The following is a 17,138-nucleotide window of genomic DNA, read 5'->3' as shown; positions in this document are numbered from 1 at the left end:
GGCTGAAACAGGAGGATCACAAATTCAAAGCTAGCCTCAGCAATTTAGTGAAGCCCTAAGTAACTTAGGGAGACCAAGTCTCAAAATAAAACATAAAAAGGGCTAGGGATTAAAAAAAAAAAAAAAAAAAAAAGGTGGTGGGGAAGCTAGGGATGTGGCTTAGTAATTAAGTTCCCCTAGTACAAAAAAGGAAAAAAAAAAAAATTCAAACAGGAGCCAGGCACAGTGGTACATGCCTGGTACTTGGGAGGCTGTTAGGAAGATCCCTAATCCCTCATATGTATGGGATTACATAGTATATGACCTGTCAAATTCATCTTTTTTTTTTTTTTGGTATGAGAATTGAACCCAGGGTTGCTCAACTACTGAGTCACATCCCAAGCCCTTTTTTATACTTTATTTAAGAATCCGAGGTACTCGGGAGGCTGTTAAGAACATCACAAGTTGAGGTGGCTGGGGTGTGGTGGCTCAGTGGTAGAGCATTTGCCTAGCATGTGTGAGGTACTGGGTTCAATTCTCAGCACTGCACATAAATAAATGAATAAAATAAAGGCTTAAAAAAAAGAAGAGAGAACTACTACTTGACATCTCCACCTAGATCTCCAATTTAGGCACCTGAGCTTTTGATCCGTCCCCAACCAGTACCATCCATGTGCTTTCTCATTTCAGTCAATGGAAATTCCATTCTTCAGTCAAATCCCCAGGGTCACCCTCAGCAGTTCCCTCCTCTTGGAACTCTGTTGCTCTACCCCCTAGCACCTCCATGGCTACCACCTGGTCTGAGGCACCTTGAGTCTCACATGAATTATTACACCTAGTTCCTCATGGGTCCCCCTGGTTCCACTCTGGATCCACCCACAGTCCCCTCTCAGGACGGCAGCCTGGGTGCTGGGGTGAAACTGTGTCGGTGCTGATCTAAGTTAGTTAGGTCAGGTGGCTTCTCTTTCCTCAACTCCAGTGGCTCCATCTCAGAGTAAAGCCAACCTGGCATCAAGGCCCTGCCTGTTCTGACCTTGGCTCCTCTTCCCATTGTGCTCCAGCCACAATGGCCTCTTCGTTGTCTTTCAGGCTGCAGTCCTGCCCTGCTCCGGACCTTTGCAGACCTGTCCCCTGGCCTGCTCTGCCTTCCTTCAGACCTCCACGAGGCTTGCCCGTTCACTTACCTATTCGCTCCTCCTTCTCCTCTGTAGCACCAAGAGCCTCTAATTAATTTCCTTACTGGTTGTCTGTCCCCCTTGCTGGGATGGCAGCTCCACGAGGTCTGGGGTGTTTTGTCTGTTTTTGTTTTAAGGTGCTGGGACTGAACCCAGGGCCTTGTGCAAGCAAGTGCTCTACCACAGAGCCGGCCCCCCACTCCCCAGTCCACTTTTGAAGTGTCTTTTACTGCTATAACCCCCAGTGCCTGGTCCTGGCTCACTGAATGAAGGGAATACCAGAAGAAGGGACTTGCCCAAGGTCATAGCCATTCAGGATTAATGACTTTCCTTTTGGGAAGAAATAAAGCACCAAGCCCCCAGCTCTGGCCTAAAGCCCTTCTCACAGTCATGCCAAGTCCTTGATCCCCACCACAGGACAGAGCCCAGGGACAGTCCAACCATAGAGGTGTCTGCTAGACTTTGCCGGGACAGGGGTGCTCACACCACCCAGTGGGTCCGCCATGGAGAGGGGTAAGGAAGGGGCTTCTCTGAAGAAGGGAGCCTGAAGACACCAGGGCATTGATCCTGTCCTGGTAGAGGCCAAGGCAGCTAGCTACCTTAGGCAAAGGGACTTCTCCCTCCTGCTCTGACTCAACTGCAGGCATGGGAGACAGGCCCAGGCCCAGCCCTATGCTTATGCAGATGGGAGGGAAGGAAGGCACATTTTCCAAGCAGTTGCTGCTGGGGATGACCCTGCATAGGGGCAGGTTCCAAATGCCCCGCCCTCCATTCCGGGTTTCAAACTCACAGGAGCAGAGGGCACCCTGGCCCAGATGGTCCAGGGCCTAGAATCTGGCGCCCTCTTGTGGCACCACTGGTTAGGGCCAGAGGTGAAACTTGGACCTCCTCTGAGCTCCAAAGATAGGAGTGGTCAGGGAGCAGCTGGAATCAGCAGCTCCGGGTCTGGCCTGGGCCTCCTTGACCAACAGCAAGGCAAGGATGGTGATGATATCAGTGACCACCATGATGGCTCCATCAAGTGAGCACTCACTGCCCAGCATTTTACACCACCCAGCCCACGAGCTTCTTCCTTCCCACCCTCAGTCCACTGGGGATGGGAGAAAGGCCAAGATGGGGTGGCCCTTGCCCAAGAACACACAGCAAGGAGGTGACGCCAGCCTAGCCTGACTCCTCCTCTGGCTGCCCTCCCCTCTGTTCCTCATCTCTAGATAGGGAAAGCCTCCCTCCCAGGCCAGCAGAGACGCAGAGGCTTGGCCATTTGTTAAAAAGTATAAAGTGCAAATACATCTGGCTTTTATTGAGGTTACTCTGTGCTTAACACCAGGTCTGCAGGGCTCTACCTCCCACTTCCACCTCCCTGAACTTCCCATTGCCAGGAAAGAAGGTGCTGGTGAGACCCAGGCGTTGAGCAGGGGAGGCTGTTGATGTGGAGGTAGAAGGGACAGAAGAGACCAGTGGCTGAGTCCTTAGGGAGGGAGGGATCCAGGAGTCTGCCCAACATGAAACTGAGAGCTGAGGAGCCCCCTCTGTCCCTCTATCTGGGGCTATGAACCAGGCCCAGCAGGGTCAGGAGTCTTTGAATCCTACCCTTTTGCTAAGCGACCTCTGGGAAACGGGATCCATTTCTAAGTGGTTTCTCCCAACCTGGACTGGTCCAGAGGCAGAGTGGCCAAGTCTAAGGCGACAGCCAGATCTCTCTGGCTTTGTGGCTTCTGGGCGCAGCTCCTGCCAGCAATATCCTCTGCTCCTATGCACTCCTTTGGAGTCACTGTTTGGACCTGATGGGACAGAGGTGGAAGAAGCAGGAACAGAAAAACAGAAAGAACTGGAGTCAGATGCAAACTGAGAGAGACAAACACCAACAGGTACAGAGAACAGCCAGAGCAAGAGCGAGTCAAAGACACAATGAGACAAAGACAAAGCCAGTGATAGAACAAGAGAAGATGGCCGAGGAGGTGGAAACAGGTCCAGACTCAGCCCAGCAAGCAGGGCCTCACCTAGAGCTCATCCCGGGGCTGGGGATGGAGGCTGTGCCCACTGCTGCCAGCCAGGACAGGGCCACGCAGGGTCTTTTGAGAGCCAGTCCAGCTGATGAGGCGGCCGCTGTCATCGTCCCAAGGAGAGGATGTCTCTGTGTCACTGAGCCACTCAGCGTCCCCTGCATAGTGGGTGGGGGCAGCGAGCAGGGGCTGGGCAGAGAAGGCCTGCAGGTCCCTTGGCCAGAAGTGTGCCTTGTACTGCTCACTGTGAAACAGGAAGACAGTTCAGGTGGGCCAAGGTGGGCCCCTGATCCCAGACCCCAGACCAGCTAGGAGCCTGGTGCCTCCCCTCCCCTCACCACCCTCCCCACTGGTCCTTACAACAGCCCTGAGAAGTAGGACTTCTATTATTCCCATTTTCCATATAAGGAAACTGAGGCTCATAATGGGGAAGCCATTTGATTAAAACCATGAGGGTGGGGGCCTGGGTCGTGGCTCAGTAATAGAGCGCTTGCCTAGTATGCATGAGGCACTGGGTTTGATCCCCGGCACCGCATAAAAATAGAAACAAACAAAATAAACGTATTGTGTCCACCTACAACTAAAAAAAAAAAAAAAAAAAACATGAGGGCAGCAAGGCATTCACATGCAGCTGGGTCTGACCACTGGTCACTCTTGGGTGACCTGGGCCTGATCAGGCTCCACCTCCCCAGCTGCCCAGCGAGGGAACTTATTGAGATAGGCTCCTGGATGGGACACCCCTGCCCTGCCCAGCCCCAACAAAGCCTCACTTGGGGTGCTGGTCAAACATGATGGGCAGGAACTCGTCCACAGGCAGCATGCGGTGTAGAGGCTGGGAGGCCAGCAGCTTGCGGGCGCCTGCCAGACTCAGAGTGTACGCCAGTGTCCAATAGGAGTACCCTGCCACCACCAGGCCTGGTAGCCCCTCCACAGCCACCTCCTCCTCAGGGTTCACCTGCTTTCGGCCAAGGTAGCTGCAAGTGAATCAAGGGCCCCAGAAGCCACTGTAGGTCCTGGGGTGTCAAGTCCCCTCTCAGCCAGGTTCAGAGGTGGGAAGTGGCCAGGACTCCAAGCAGGAAGTAGCCAGCCCTCTCCCTTCCCCCTGGGGTGCAGGCTGCCTACATGAGGTCCCATGGAAGCTTCCGGGCCTCCACCTCCTCCATCAGCTGCTTCAGTCGCCCCTGGAAGTTGCTCTGAAAGCGCACGTCGTCCTCAAATACCAGCACCCGGGCCAAACCCCTGGCCACTACCTGTGGTACATGGTGGGGATAGGGAGATGGCTCTGCAGATTTGAGCTACCCACTTCCCATCTGCCTTCCTTAGCTACATCCCAAGGCTCACACAGTGACTCCCAAGCCCACCGGGGCTGCCACTGCCTAGGAAATGAAATTCAGGCCCTCCCCAAGATCCCCAGCCTAGTTTGCCAAAAAGAAGTATTTGGCAATCACCACCCTTGCTGTGGTCACTGAGCTCTGCTCTATCCCTGGGGCTAGTGCTACCATTCACCTCCAGGGATACCCAGGAGGCGGGAATGTGACCCCCCATGACAGGAAGGAGGTGAGACTGCCCAGCCAAGGGCACACAGCAGACCTGCAACTGCTGGGCTCCAGGACTTGGCTCATCTCTTCAGCCTCCTGAGCTTCTGGAAGGACGCTGGGCTGGGTGGGGGTGAGGGGAGACCCCAGCCCCCAACATTGCAAAGAAAAAATACTTTCTGTAACTTTGGAAATGTGAAAAGAACATGAAATCAGCTCAGTAAATGATGAACCATGTCATCCTTCAATTTGTTCAGATGGTAAAAATCAACCATAAATGTAAACATGAGGTCACACACATACATACATATTGTGGCTATAGAAGAAAATAAAACAAGAAGTTGGGTGCCATGGTGCACACCTTAAATGCTAGCTACTCATGAGGCTGAGGCAGGAGGATTGAAAGTTTGCCTCAGCAAGTTAGTGAGACTCTGACTCAAAGATAAAGAAGAAAGAACAAAAATGTCTGGGACGTAGCTCAGTGGTAGAGTGCCCTGGGTTCAATTCCCAGCACTATAAAATCAAAACAAATGAAAATAAAAACAAGGACTGAATCTGCACACCATTGCTGGAGATTGGAGGCCCAGCCCCCTGGCCCCTGGCTGAGAGGCCTCTGGGCCAAGGGATGAGCAAGGCCACGCCTCAGGCTTCCTGTCTCTGTTCCTGAAAAGCCCTTGCTTTCTCTGCGCCTTTGCCACAGTTTCACTCTGCCTGACTCTCCACGGTGAGGCCCACATGGCAACCTGGGCAGCAGATAGGGCCACTGCACTGTGGGGACAGGCTGCGCTTCTCTCCCCTGGGGGTTTGGTTCTTTCTTGAGTTCTGTGCCCATCTCTGGTCCCTGAGCCCCAGGCAGATCCCCCTCTGGCAGGAAGGAGACAGATGTGCTTTCTTCCTGTTCTGTGTGTTCCTCGACAGAATATCTGCTAGCACCCAGCAGATGGTCAGTAGAGACTGTGGAGTGAACCAGGGCACCCTCTGTGGACACAGAGAAGTCTTAGAGATGCTTTGTGGATGCATTCGTTCACTCATTTACCTGCACACCTGAGTGCTGGGAAAACAATCATGTCTAAGACAAGCCAGCCCCTGATGTCCCTGAAGGGCGTGGCCCAGAAGGCAGGTATCCTCACCTCTTTCCAGATGGAGTAGTGGCTGAGGAAGCAGCCCACCTCACCCTTGGTCAGTGTGCGACCCGAGTAGGGGTCCTGGTAGCCAGGAAGCAGGTCCACGCCAAGGCTCCTGAGGATACTGCTATTGAGCATCCTGCAGGACACAGGTGTAATGGAATGACAGGTGCCAGCCAGAGACTCCTCCAGAGGGCCTCACCGGCACATGTTGGTGACAGTCACAACAGACTCTAGTTCAAAGGAGGTTTAAGCCCTGTAATTCCTTTCTGTGGTCTAAAGCTGTCAGTGACTGGAGGGAACCAGCATCACCTCAGGAGGTCCTGAGCTCCACAGAGGGGGCTGCCTGGGGGGAAGCCCCCCAAGGTGAACATGGGCACCGTGGTAGCTACTTCTCGGGCAGATGACCAAGCAAAGGATGGACATCCTACAAGCAAAAGCGCTGGGGGTGGGCTGGGCACATGGCTCAATGCTAAAGCATTGTCCTAGTATGCACAAGAGCCTGCGTTCCATCCGAGCACTGAAGGGAAAGAAAGACAGGGAGGGCTCAAACTGTGACGGGCATACGGGCCACAAGGCCCGGTTGGCTGGAGAAACCTGGCCTTGGCATTCCCCAAGGAATATGGCTGGGCTGCACCCACCCCCACCCATCAGGGACTTAAGTCCAGGATGGAGAGGAGTGGTATCAAGGACACTTGACCCTTTACAGCATTAAGAGGTGTTGAGCTCTGGCTGAATCTTCACTGCACCCTTGCAAAACAGGAAGAGCCAGGCAGGATTATTTGCCATTTACAGAACAGGGCAGAGAGATGGGGGCAACTTGCCCAAGGTCACAGAGCTGGAAAGTGGCAGTGCAGAACCCAGGTCTGGAGCCTTAGCCACTCTACCTCCTCCCTCTAGTGGGCTGAGCGAGGGTGTCCTGTCCTGCATCTGTCTGCCCTGGAATTCCCTAAGACCTATTCTTCAGGCCCTATTTGGATGCTTCCTGGAACAGGCAACTAATTCAACTCTTCTGCTTTACCCACTCCCAGGAGCTCAGAGATGGACTAGGCTGTCCCCTTGGACCCCATCCACACGAAGCCTCACCTGCCATCCACAGCGTCCACTACCCGCCCAGAGATCTCCATCTCCCAGAGCGAGCTCAGCATGCGCTCTCGGCGGTTGGGCCTACGGGCCAGGCTGATGACAAAGATCTGGAGGAGACAGAGGGGTGGGGCCAGGGGGAGGGGAGAGACCACCACCCCCTGTCCCCAGTTCCACAGGTTGGGAGATATACCTCATCAAAACCCATCTTGCTGGGCCTCTTCGGAGGTCGAGATACGTGAGCTGAGGCCTGCATGGGAGGCCCATCCACTGCAAAGGGAAGCACACCCTAATCATGAGCTCACCAACTTCTGGGGACAGCCAGCCTGCAGTCCTCGCCCCCAGCCTCATTCCTGCCCCCTCAGCAGAAGACTGGGCAGAAAAGGCTGGGATGACAGATCTGCCCGCCCCATAGCAGACAGGAAGAAAGGCCCACAGAAGGGGCTTGCTCAGCATCATGGAACAAGTTAGGGGAAAGGCTAGAATCCCAAGCCCAGCAGACTTGAGTCTGGGGCCTAGGAAAGGGTCAGCAAGAGGAGGCAGGGGACCAGCCAGCAGGTGGGCGGGGCAGGCTCCCAGCCCTCACCCAGTGCTTCTAAGATCAGGTGGATGAAGTTGACCTTCTCATCCTCCAGGGTCTGGTGGGACTTCACCCCCACGTTCATGTATCCATAACGTTGCTCATTGCACACATGGACGGAGACCCCTGTAGAGAGAGGTCAAGGAGTGCCAGAACTGAGCTAGGGCTTGCAGGACCCAGCAGAGGCCCCCGGCGCAGTACCTGCCAGGAACCCAGTGTGTGAGTCTTCTCTGGGACTCAGCTCCCCACCTGTGGGACACACAACAGCAGATGGTGGCTTACTGAACAGACCTGTCTAGGACACCTGCAGGGCACTGGGGCTGTGGTGTTGAGCTAGACATATGGGGTGCCTGCCCTCAGGGAGTCAGGTGAGGAAGGAGCAGGACCCTAGCTGAGGGATGGCAGCAAGTCCTGTGGCTACACCCCTGAACTCCCAACTCTCCCCACCCCCACTGCCCCTTCACACTGTCTTCTACCTGAGAGCCACAGTGACCTTTTTTCCCCTTCAATATCTGTCACCTTCAAGCTGGGGATGTAGCCCAATGGTAGAGTACTTGCCTGGCATGTACAAGGCCCAAGGTTCAGTTCCAGGATCACATACACAAAACTGTCACCTTTATTAATTATTAAGGCACTCAGTGTCTGTTTTAAAGCTAACCCATGCCCAGCACTGCACACAGACCCTGATCAGAGCAAGGGCACAACAGCACATGTAGAAGCCTGAGTGATGGAGATAAAACCACTTTCCGCCAGATTCCTTCACACGCTGACCAATTAATAGTGGCTGCTCATCGAAGTAGTAGTAGCAACGAGAAACTAACAGAGCCAGGTGCGGTGGCGCATGCCTGGCATCCCAGCAACTCGGGAGGCTGAGGCAGGAGGATCACAAGTTTGAAGCAAGCCTCAACAACTTAGAGAGGCCCTAAGCAACTTGGCAAGACCCCATCTCAAAAAAATAAAAAGGGCTGGGGATGCTGGGGATGTGGCTCAGTGGTACAGCCCCTCAGGGTTGCCCCAGTGTCCAGAGCTTTACACACTGAGACCTTTTTATTTTACTTTGTGACAGGTTCTCACTAAGTTGCTGAGGCTGGCCTCCATCTTGTGACCCTCCTGACTCAGTCTCCTGAGTTGCTGGGATGATAGGCATGCACCACGCGTGTCTGCCTGCTCAGATTTTAGATCACAGACCAGAAGTTCACTCCCTCCAGGAAGACTTCCTTGACCAGGAAGCTCTAGTCTAACCCTCCAGAGTACCTATGATCACGAGTTCACAGACTAGAGATGTAGCGCAGTAACAGAGCACTTGCCTAGCATACGTGAGGCCCTGGGCTCGAGCCCCAGCACCACACACACACACAGCTCCCCTTCCTGTCGTGGTTGTGATTGAACACTGATTCGTGTGGTCTTTTGATTGACTGAACTGGAAGCTCCCGGAGGGCAAGGACTGCCTGAATCTACTCACCACTCTTTCCCCACTGCCTCAAACATGGCAGGTGCTCCATAAATATCTGCCTCGTGAAGGAATACACGAAAGTGCCACAACGGTGGCAGCCAGAAAGGCAGTAGACTCAAGAAATGCTCTGACCCAAAGGCCAGACAGGAGTTGACAAGAAGAAATGCAGAGCAGGCAAGGGCATGCCAGGCAGAGGGAGCAGCATGTGCAAACGCTCAGGGGCCTCCAAGAAATGCTCAAGGAGGGCTAGTCCTCACCAGCGGCCTGACAGGCATAGGCGAAGACGATGATGTCATCGAAGGGCCAAGTGTAGTTGGGATGAGGTGGGTAGAAGGCGAACTGAGATGTCCCCTCAGCCCGCAGGGACAGCAGGAAGGTAGAGTGGACCATGGGGACCCGGAAGCAGCCCCGGCGCTGGCGGTTCTTGGTGGGGAAGTATTCAGCTGTGCGGCGGTAGTAGCCCTGGGGAAGGGGGATGCTCTCAGCTATGAGCAACTCCCCTGCCTCAGCCCACAGACCCCAGGGCCTCCAGGCTCTCTGCTCTTCATGCCCCTCCTCCCAGGACCTCAGCCTCCTGACATCCCAGCCCCACCCTCACCTGGGGGGTGATCCCACACCAGAAGTTGGAGTAGTAGGTCTGGGAGTCCAGCATTGGGGCCACCACTGGCAGCCCCTTCTCCACCAAAAGCCTCAACGTCTGGTTGTTGGTCAGAATGTTATCTGTGTCTGCAAACTTTGGGGAGGGGGATGTCAGGGGCCCAAGGCCTGTCTGGGCAGCAGACCCCCCAAAGAGCTCATGAAGCAAGAATCCCTCCAGATTGCCAGAGACCCGGAACAGCTGCTAGGATCCAGTGGGCATTTCCTTATAGAGTCCTAACCAATAAACCCAATAGATGTGTTTCTGAACCAGGATCTAGTCTAGGACTCCGGCTTAGAGACCAGACCCAGAGAGCAGAACAGAGTAGTTTATCTAGAAACGTTATCTGAGACCTGGAGTGGATCCAAAGACTGACTCTGAGCTCTAATGCAGGGATCCAGGCTCAGTTTATACTCTGGACACTTACCTAGGAATCTAGGCTCAGTAAATATTTTAGGATCTGTCTCTGGGATCCTGGTTTACTACCCAGTCTGAGATCAAACACAGGATTCCAGCTCAACATCTGATCTGGCTCTGAAAGATTCAGCTTGATGGGGCTGGGGATAGAGCTCAGTTGGTAGAGTGCCTGCTTCACATGCACAAGGCCCTGGGTTCAGCCTGATGATCAAGTCACATCAAGATTTATATCAGGGACAGACACCACAGAAGCCCAATCCAAGCCAGGATTCTTTACCAGGACATAGTCAGCCCCCCAATTCCTGGCAAAAGTCAGGGCTTCCTGCTTCAATTCCATCAGAAACTGGTGCCTTTCTTTGGTCCAGTGCTTGGGACCCTCTTCACTTGGGTAGGACCTAAGGGAGTAAAGAGATGAGCTGTTCCCATGGGTAGTTACCATGCCTCTCCCTCTCTGCAGTGCAGCCCTTTCCTGAAGGCTGTGGCTCTAGGCTCCCTCTTCTTGTCTCTGGGATGCGACTGTTTCCCATCTTCCCCAGTATCCATCCCTCAGATCACAACCTGGACTCCCCCTCAGGCCTCCAGAACACAGCTGCATAGTCACTGCCCACAGCTGCCAGCCACTCCTGCAGCATCTCTGTGGTGTTGTCCATATTGTGATCTGTGGCACACCTGGGGACAGAGGAGGAAAAGGTGAGGGGGCACAATCACAGAAGGCAATCTTGATTCAGGTGCACCCACACCTTTGAGGCTGGCCTCTCCTGGGAGCAGCGAAGAAGTGTGTTAGAATAGAAGGAATGAAACCAGGACAGCCAAGTCCCTATCGTCAGTCTGTGACTTGCTGTGTGACCTCAAACAAGTCCTGTCCCTCTTTAGGCTTTGCATCCTCCCTCTTTAACTTTAAGCTGCGTGCCTATGTCATAACCAAAGTCACAAATAAGTGGGGTTTTTTTTTTAATTTATTTATTTGGCTGGGGATTGAGCCCCGGGGGTACTCAGTCACTGAACTACATCCCCACACCTTTTTATTTTGAGACAGGGTTTCACTAAGTTGTGGAGGTAGGTCTTGAACTTGTGATCCTCCTGCCTCAGCCTCCCTCTGGAGCTGCTGGGAGTGCATTTTTAAGGATGGCTTTAAGGTTCCACATTCCCTAGTCACCTTCCTTCTTTGCCTTGTGACCACTAGCCAGGCCCTTTTCCTCTCTGAATCAGAATTAGACAAAAGAGCTGCTACTTTCCTCCACCCACAGGTTGTAATGAGGACTAAACCATGCCCTGAGTGTCCCTGAGAAATGCTGATGGGCCAAAGCTCTGCTGCCATGGAGCACAGCCTCCTGTCTCCTGGGGAAGGGGCTCTCATACCCAGAAGCGGTAGACTTAGCCAAGAACCAAGCTTTTAGATGATGCTGCCCCTTTAAGCCAATTCCCTAGAAGTGAAGACTAACTACGTGTCAAGTCTTATGGGGTGGGAACTAACTCACTCCCAGACTGGGACTGTGGGGCGCCTTTGCAGGCCATGACTCCACCCCAGACCAACTTTGGTTTGCTGTGAGGGGTAGTTTGTCATTTCTCTCAGTTTATCCCTGACCTCAGCTTGGGACTCCTCCCTGTCTAGTCTTTAAACTGGGGGCTGTGGCCTCTGATCTCAGTGCTGCCCTATGGGGATGTCAGAGGGAGGCTCCCAGGAGGGGGATGCTGCCCTTGGCTGGCAGGACTTACCTACCCCTCTACCCAGATAGGCTGGAGGGAGCCAGCCTGACTCTCCACATAGTATAGGGCCCAGGGCTGACTCAACCCTATCTGCTCCCCAGGAACCTTCAGCTTGACTGGTCTCTGCCACATTAGGTTCCAAGGGACTCCAGAGGTTCCTGTCCACTCCACCACAAGTCAAGCGACAACAGATCCCACTGGGGTTCAGCTTAGGCTCTGTGGGCTGGGACAAGAAGGGATGGACCCAAATTACCCAGAGGAGGCCCCAAGAGGAGGAGCAGGGGGCCGGAAGCAGGGGTGGGTCGACCTATGGCCTCAGAGGCCTGTCCTGTCCCCCAAAATGATGGAGGTCCTAGGCGGGATGCTCAGAGACTTGAGGGGCGAATCGCGAGGCTTGGGGCTTGGTGCCTAGCGATGCCTGCGCCGGGGTCTCTCACCAGAGGGCCACCCTGGCCCGGGGGTAGTCCAGCCGCTCCAATGCGCCCAGGTAGTGGGGCAGTGAGTGCTCGGCATTTCGAGCCAGGATGGCAAGCACCACGGTGGGCAGCGGTGGCTCCGCGATGCCCGCAGCCTGGAGCCGCAGCCCTAGCAGGAGCAGCAGTCCCAGCAGCCGGGCGGCGAGCATAACGCCCATGGCGGGCGCTCGGCGGCTGCAGCAGCTTCGCCCGCGAAGCGGAGGGGAGGGGAGGGGAGGGGCCTGGGGTGCGCGCGGGTGCTTCAGCCTGCGCTCCACCCCGGCACCAGGAGACCGAGGCTGGAGGCCAGGTCGCAGCCCGTCAACAGTCCCTCCCAGAGCGGCCAAAGGGGCCAGGGAGGATCCGGGGTGACTGCATTGGAGCGGCCCGGTGTCGGAGAACGCCCGTTCCCTGAGCGCTCAACCCCTGGAACCAGGACTTCCCTGAATGCCAGTTCCCTGGCAGTCCGGCAGACGCACGGACCTCAGCCGCACCCACGCTGTGGGACCCACTCGGCCTGGCATTCCCGGGGCGCCCCGGCTCCCGCTCCTCCTCCGCCCCGGGCGCCCTCTGGCGGGCCCAGGCGCGAACTCGCAGAAGCGCGAGGAGACGTGAGGGCCGGAGAGGAAGCCTCTGCTCTAGGGGCGGGGTCGGAGTCCCCCTGACCTGGGTGCGCCTTCCCGCAGCGTTCTGCGCCTGGCGCCCCCGCATGTCCAGTCCTCGCCGTGGTCGCCGGCACCAGCACTGCTTCGGCTCTTTAAGAGAGCAAAAGTCCACTCAGACTGAGTCTAGTATAGGGCACTACAGAACCCCTAATGGTGACCCAGCCCCCTTCCAAAGCGGGAGATACAGCCTCCCTGGGGCAGAGCCAGATCCTAGGACCCTGCTGGGATGGAAGGGAGTCTCCAGTCTCCTCTGGGAGAGGGACAGGAGCCTCAAGGATCCTGAGCGGCAAAACCGGCTGATGCGAGCTGGGGGATGTAGCTTAGTAGTGGAGTACTTACTTGCCTGGAGCGCGGGAAGTTCTGAGTTTGATGGGGCGCCATCCAGCTGATGAGAGTTTCCTTCAAAGAATGAATGCACTTGAAGCTCTTGGCATGAAGTCCTACTTCCGAAAAGCTCAGAAGTGGAAGGAAGAGCTGGAGAAAAGAGGTCCCCTTTATTCACCCTCCCTATTCCCATATGAACACTCTTAGCCTATTTCCAGGGTCAGGAAGGGGAATTGGACTGGTGCATGCTATCCCCATGGGCAGGGGCTGGGTGGGACCATGCAAAGAATGGGCTTACCTAAGGGTGAGCGTGTTGGTGGTGGGGAGCATGTTGAACTCTGGCATCCTGGTCCAAGGCCTGGCTCCAAAGGCTCCAGTTACAGCTTCCAGTGTTACAGCTTCCAGTGTTTCAAATTCCAGCTGGGCCATTTCCAGGCCAGTGGCCCTAAAGTGAGAAGGGCCAGAGAAGGGATCTAGGTCCCATGAAAGCATCTTGGGTCCCCTCCCTTATATGGTAGCCTCTGGCTGGAAGGCACTCCAGGTCCCAGGATTCCCTTTTTAAAGTCAAACAATGTCCCTGTCACTTCCCCACCCTAGACCCTCTGCCCATCCCTATTGGTCCAGGGGGTGATATAGTCTGAATGTTCCTGAACCCCAACACTCATGTTAAAACCTAGTGACTGGGGCTAGGGATGTGGCTCAAGCGGTAGCGCGCTCGCCTGGCATGCGTGCGACCCGGGTTCGAACCTCAGCACCACATACAAACAAAGATGTTGTGTCCGCCGAGAACTAAAAAAAAATAATAAATATTAAAAAAAAAACTTAGTGACTGACATCTTTGGTATTAAAAGTCTTCAGGACCAGGTGTGGTGGCACATGCCTGTAAACCCAGCAACTTGCCAGGTTAAGGCAGGAGAATTGCAAATTCAAGGCTGGCCTCAGCAATTTAGCAAGACCCTGTCTAAAAAGGTGGGGAGGGAGGGCTGGAGAGTAGCATGGGGTAGAGCACCCTGGGTTTTATCCCCATTACTGCAAAATTTAAAAAATAAAGAAAAAAAGAGAGGTAACCTTTGAAAGATGATTAGATCATGAGGGTTTTCTCCTTAAAAAAGAGACCTGAGCAGGGTGTGGTGGCGCCCACCTGTAATCCCAGCAGCTCAGGAGGCTGAGACAGGAGGATCATAAGTTCAAAGCTAGCCTTAGCAACAGCAAGGCGCTTAGCAATTCAGTGAGACCCTGTCTCTAATAGAATACAAAATAGGGCTGGGGATGTGGCTCAGTAACTGAGTCCCCCTGAGTTCAATTTCTGGTACCAGAGAGAGAGAGAGAGAGAGACTGAGAGATTGAGTCCTAAAACCCAGCATGTATTAGGCCCTGCCAAAAATAATTTTTGTTTTAATAATTTTTTTTTCAAAAGAGAGAGGCCTGAAAAAGGTTGTTCCCCACTCCTAACAAAAGAGTACATGACTAAAAGGCACCACTCTGAGGAACAGAACCTCACCAGACACCAAATCTGCTGGCACCTTGACCTTGAACTTCCCAGCCTCTAGAACTGTGAGCAATAAATTCCTGTTTATAAATTACCCAGTCTAGGGCTGGGGATGCTTAACGCGCACAGTGTCCTAGATTTAATCCCCAGCACTGCAAAAATAAATAAATAATGCATTTTGTTATAACAGCCCAATGAACTAAGATGGGGACTTCCAGATTCTTCCCTGGCATGGAGTCCTCTCCTCCCACCCAGTGCACTGACCTTTCTATTTCTTCCCTTCTTACCTTCCCGGTGCCCAGTCACCAGTTATCACTGACTTCCAGCCCATAGGATTTTCCTGTCACCTCTGTCTGGAAAAACCCTATAGCCATCTTGCTGAAGGCCAGGTTGGAGCCACTGCAGATTGCTGATCTCCATCCTCAGATGGGCTCTCACTCATGCCAGCAGCCCTGTTTCCTGTGCTCCCTGCCCATTCCCCTCAGTGGCATTTCAAATGCCCCCAGTCTTCCAAGGTCCCCACTCTATGGCCAATTCACAGTTTCCAGAACCATCCAGGGATCTCCCCCTGCCACTTTTTGGAGAAAATAGAAGCCATTGCCTGGGAACTCTCATTCCCAGCCCCCTGGCATCCAAGCTGGATTCTGCTTTCCTTGCCTGTTACAAAGGAAGAGGCTCCCTTCCTCAACCACCTGGGCTCCATGCCATCCCCTTGCCCTACCTGTATTGCCAACCTCCCTCTCTTCTGGATCCTTCCTTCCAAATTCCAAAGGACTTGAATCCTTTCCAACTTCAAATAAGAAAACACTAAGGCATCTGCGAGGCTCCCAGCAGCAGCACTGTTGCTCTCCCTCCAAACTTCTTGACAGAGAAATCTGCACTCCACTTCTGGTTTCACTTCCGTTCACTGCTTGACCCAAGCCAAGGCTGCTAGAGTCCAGCGTCCTCCAGCCACTCCCCCAGTGGACACTTCCTCTTCATATGTCATCCAAGAGGGTGCAGCCTCCCTTTGTGGCCGACTGCACCCTCTTTCTGGAACCCTAAACTGTACAACTTTCTACCTGGACCCAACTCACTCGACCAATCCAACACAGAACCCCAGTCTTTCCCAAAACCTGCTCTTTCCTCCCTACCTCCAGGGAACAGCACGTCTGTCCACAGAGTCCCTGCAGGTTGAGACTTGGACTCTGACTCCCCCATTCAGCCCTGGCCAGGCTGCTCCTCAATGTCTCCTGCACACGTGGCCACGTCCTTCCTTCTGCATCACCACCTACCTGGCTCAGGGCACTGACATCACTCACCTGGGCACGGCACCTCCCAGCACCCCAGGACCACTACCAAGCTTTCTTCATAGAAAGCATTCTGCACTCAGCAGCCCATTCTAAAATGCCCGCCAGGACACTGTTCCCACTGCCACGGAGCTCCAATTCTTCAGGGAGTAATAAGGCCAAGTGTCCTGCCTTCTACTTCTCCAGCTCCTCTGATTTCTGACCCTGCCCAGCTTCTACCCCAGTCAAATTGAACAATTTACAGTTTCCAGAATGCTCCACACTTTGGACCTTCCTATATCCCTTTTCTGTTGTTGTTTTCTAGGTCCTTCTGTATGGACTGGCCTTTCCCTTCCAGGGTGACTCCTGCACTAAGGCCCTGCAGTCTCAGCTGCACTTCCTTCCTCTGGAAAGCCTTCCTTGCTGCGATGTCTGGGGGGCATACCCCTACATAGCCTCCTACTCCATCCACTCAGCAGATATTTACTGAGCATGTGCTGAGTGCACAGAGAACTCGAGGTCCTGTGGGTTCTGAGGTGCAAAAGACAGACATAAGGGGCTGGAGTTGTGGCTCAGTGGTAAGAGCACTTGCCTAACATGTGTGAGGCCCTGGGTTTGATTCTCAGCATCGCATGTAAATAAATGGATAAAATACAGGTTCATACATCTAAAAAAAATTAAAAAAAAAAAAAAGACAGACATAGTCTCTGCTGTTAGGATGTTCATGAGGGTAGATAGACAGGAGACAGACAAACCCATAAATAAATAAGTTCAAGGAATGGTAGGTAGTATAAACAAATTAGAACAACTGAATAAGAACAGAGAGTAGCTGGAAGTGGGACAACACCCAGAAAGATCTGGAAGACATTTTGGAGTATAAGGAGGAGTGGATCAAAGGAAGATCTGAAGAAAAGTGTTCCATATGGAGGGAGAGGTGGTGCAAAAGTCCTGAGGTGGAGCAGGCAAGAAAGCCAGTGTGGCTGGAGCAAGGCAGCAGGGTAATGTGGGAAAATGGGAGATCCAGTGGGTGGACTTAGCCTGGCTACCCAGGGCCTTGAAACCAGGACAGGATTTTGAATTTTTTTTTCCTGCAGTGCTGGGAATGGAACTAGAGCCTCATGCATGCAAAATTTGTGATTTACTCTAGCTCCTAGATTTTTTTTTTAAAGTCCAATAGCTAGGAAGACAATGAGCAAGTCAGCAGAGGAATTATGTGATTTACTTTAAAAAAAACTGCTCTAACT

The 17,138-nt window shown here is 53.6% G+C and overlaps 1 protein-coding gene across 7 annotated transcripts; it reads right to left on the bottom strand.

Moving 5' to 3' along the window:
• Positions 1-2,428: 2,428 nt before the first annotated feature.
• On the bottom strand, positions 2,429-13,674 carry Cercam (cerebral endothelial cell adhesion molecule). 7 transcript variants are annotated; one of them, XM_027943462.2, is made up of 15 exons: positions 13,436-13,674; positions 13,153-13,287; positions 12,815-12,903; positions 10,545-10,655; positions 10,264-10,381; positions 9,531-9,665; positions 9,190-9,394; positions 7,486-7,605; positions 7,093-7,169; positions 6,903-7,009; positions 5,823-5,955; positions 4,280-4,407; positions 3,928-4,131; positions 3,155-3,401; positions 2,429-2,935 (listed from the first exon to the last, which is right to left on the bottom strand). In XM_027943462.2, the coding sequence occupies exons 2-14, from the start codon at positions 13,192-13,194 to the stop codon at positions 3,155-3,157; spliced, it is 1,716 nt and encodes a 571-aa protein (XP_027799263.2). In that variant the 5' UTR covers positions 13,195-13,287; positions 13,436-13,674; the 3' UTR covers positions 2,429-2,935. The 7 variants fall into 7 exon arrangements, with proteins under 7 accessions (XP_027799263.2, XP_027799270.2, XP_027799285.1 ...); XM_027943469.3 differs by having other exon boundaries at positions 13,153-13,212; XM_027943484.2 differs by lacking the exon at positions 12,815-12,903.
• Between the last annotated feature and the right edge of the window lie 3,464 nt (positions 13,675-17,138).

This window comes from Marmota flaviventris, chromosome 13 (assembly GCF_047511675.1).
Source record: "Marmota flaviventris isolate mMarFla1 chromosome 13, mMarFla1.hap1, whole genome shotgun sequence".
In the NCBI taxonomy this organism is placed as follows: domain Eukaryota; kingdom Metazoa; phylum Chordata; class Mammalia; order Rodentia; family Sciuridae; genus Marmota; species Marmota flaviventris.
This window is presented reverse-complemented; position numbering and strand designations above follow the sequence as displayed.

Excerpts from the sequence above, each read along its gene's own strand:
- Cercam (XM_027943454.3), bottom strand. The coding sequence starts at position 12,327 with ATGGGCGTTATGCTCGCCGCCCGGCTGCTGGGACTGCTGCTCCTGCTA. Across the intron at positions 10,382-10,544 it reads AGGCCTGAGGGGGAGTCCAG|GTCCTACCCAAGTGAAGAGG; the intron begins GTTGTGATCTGA and ends TTACTCCCTTAG. Across the intron at positions 7,170-7,485 it reads CCTGATCTTAGAAGCACTGG|TGGATGGGCCTCCCATGCAG; the intron begins GTGAGGGCTGGG and ends TTCCCTTTGCAG.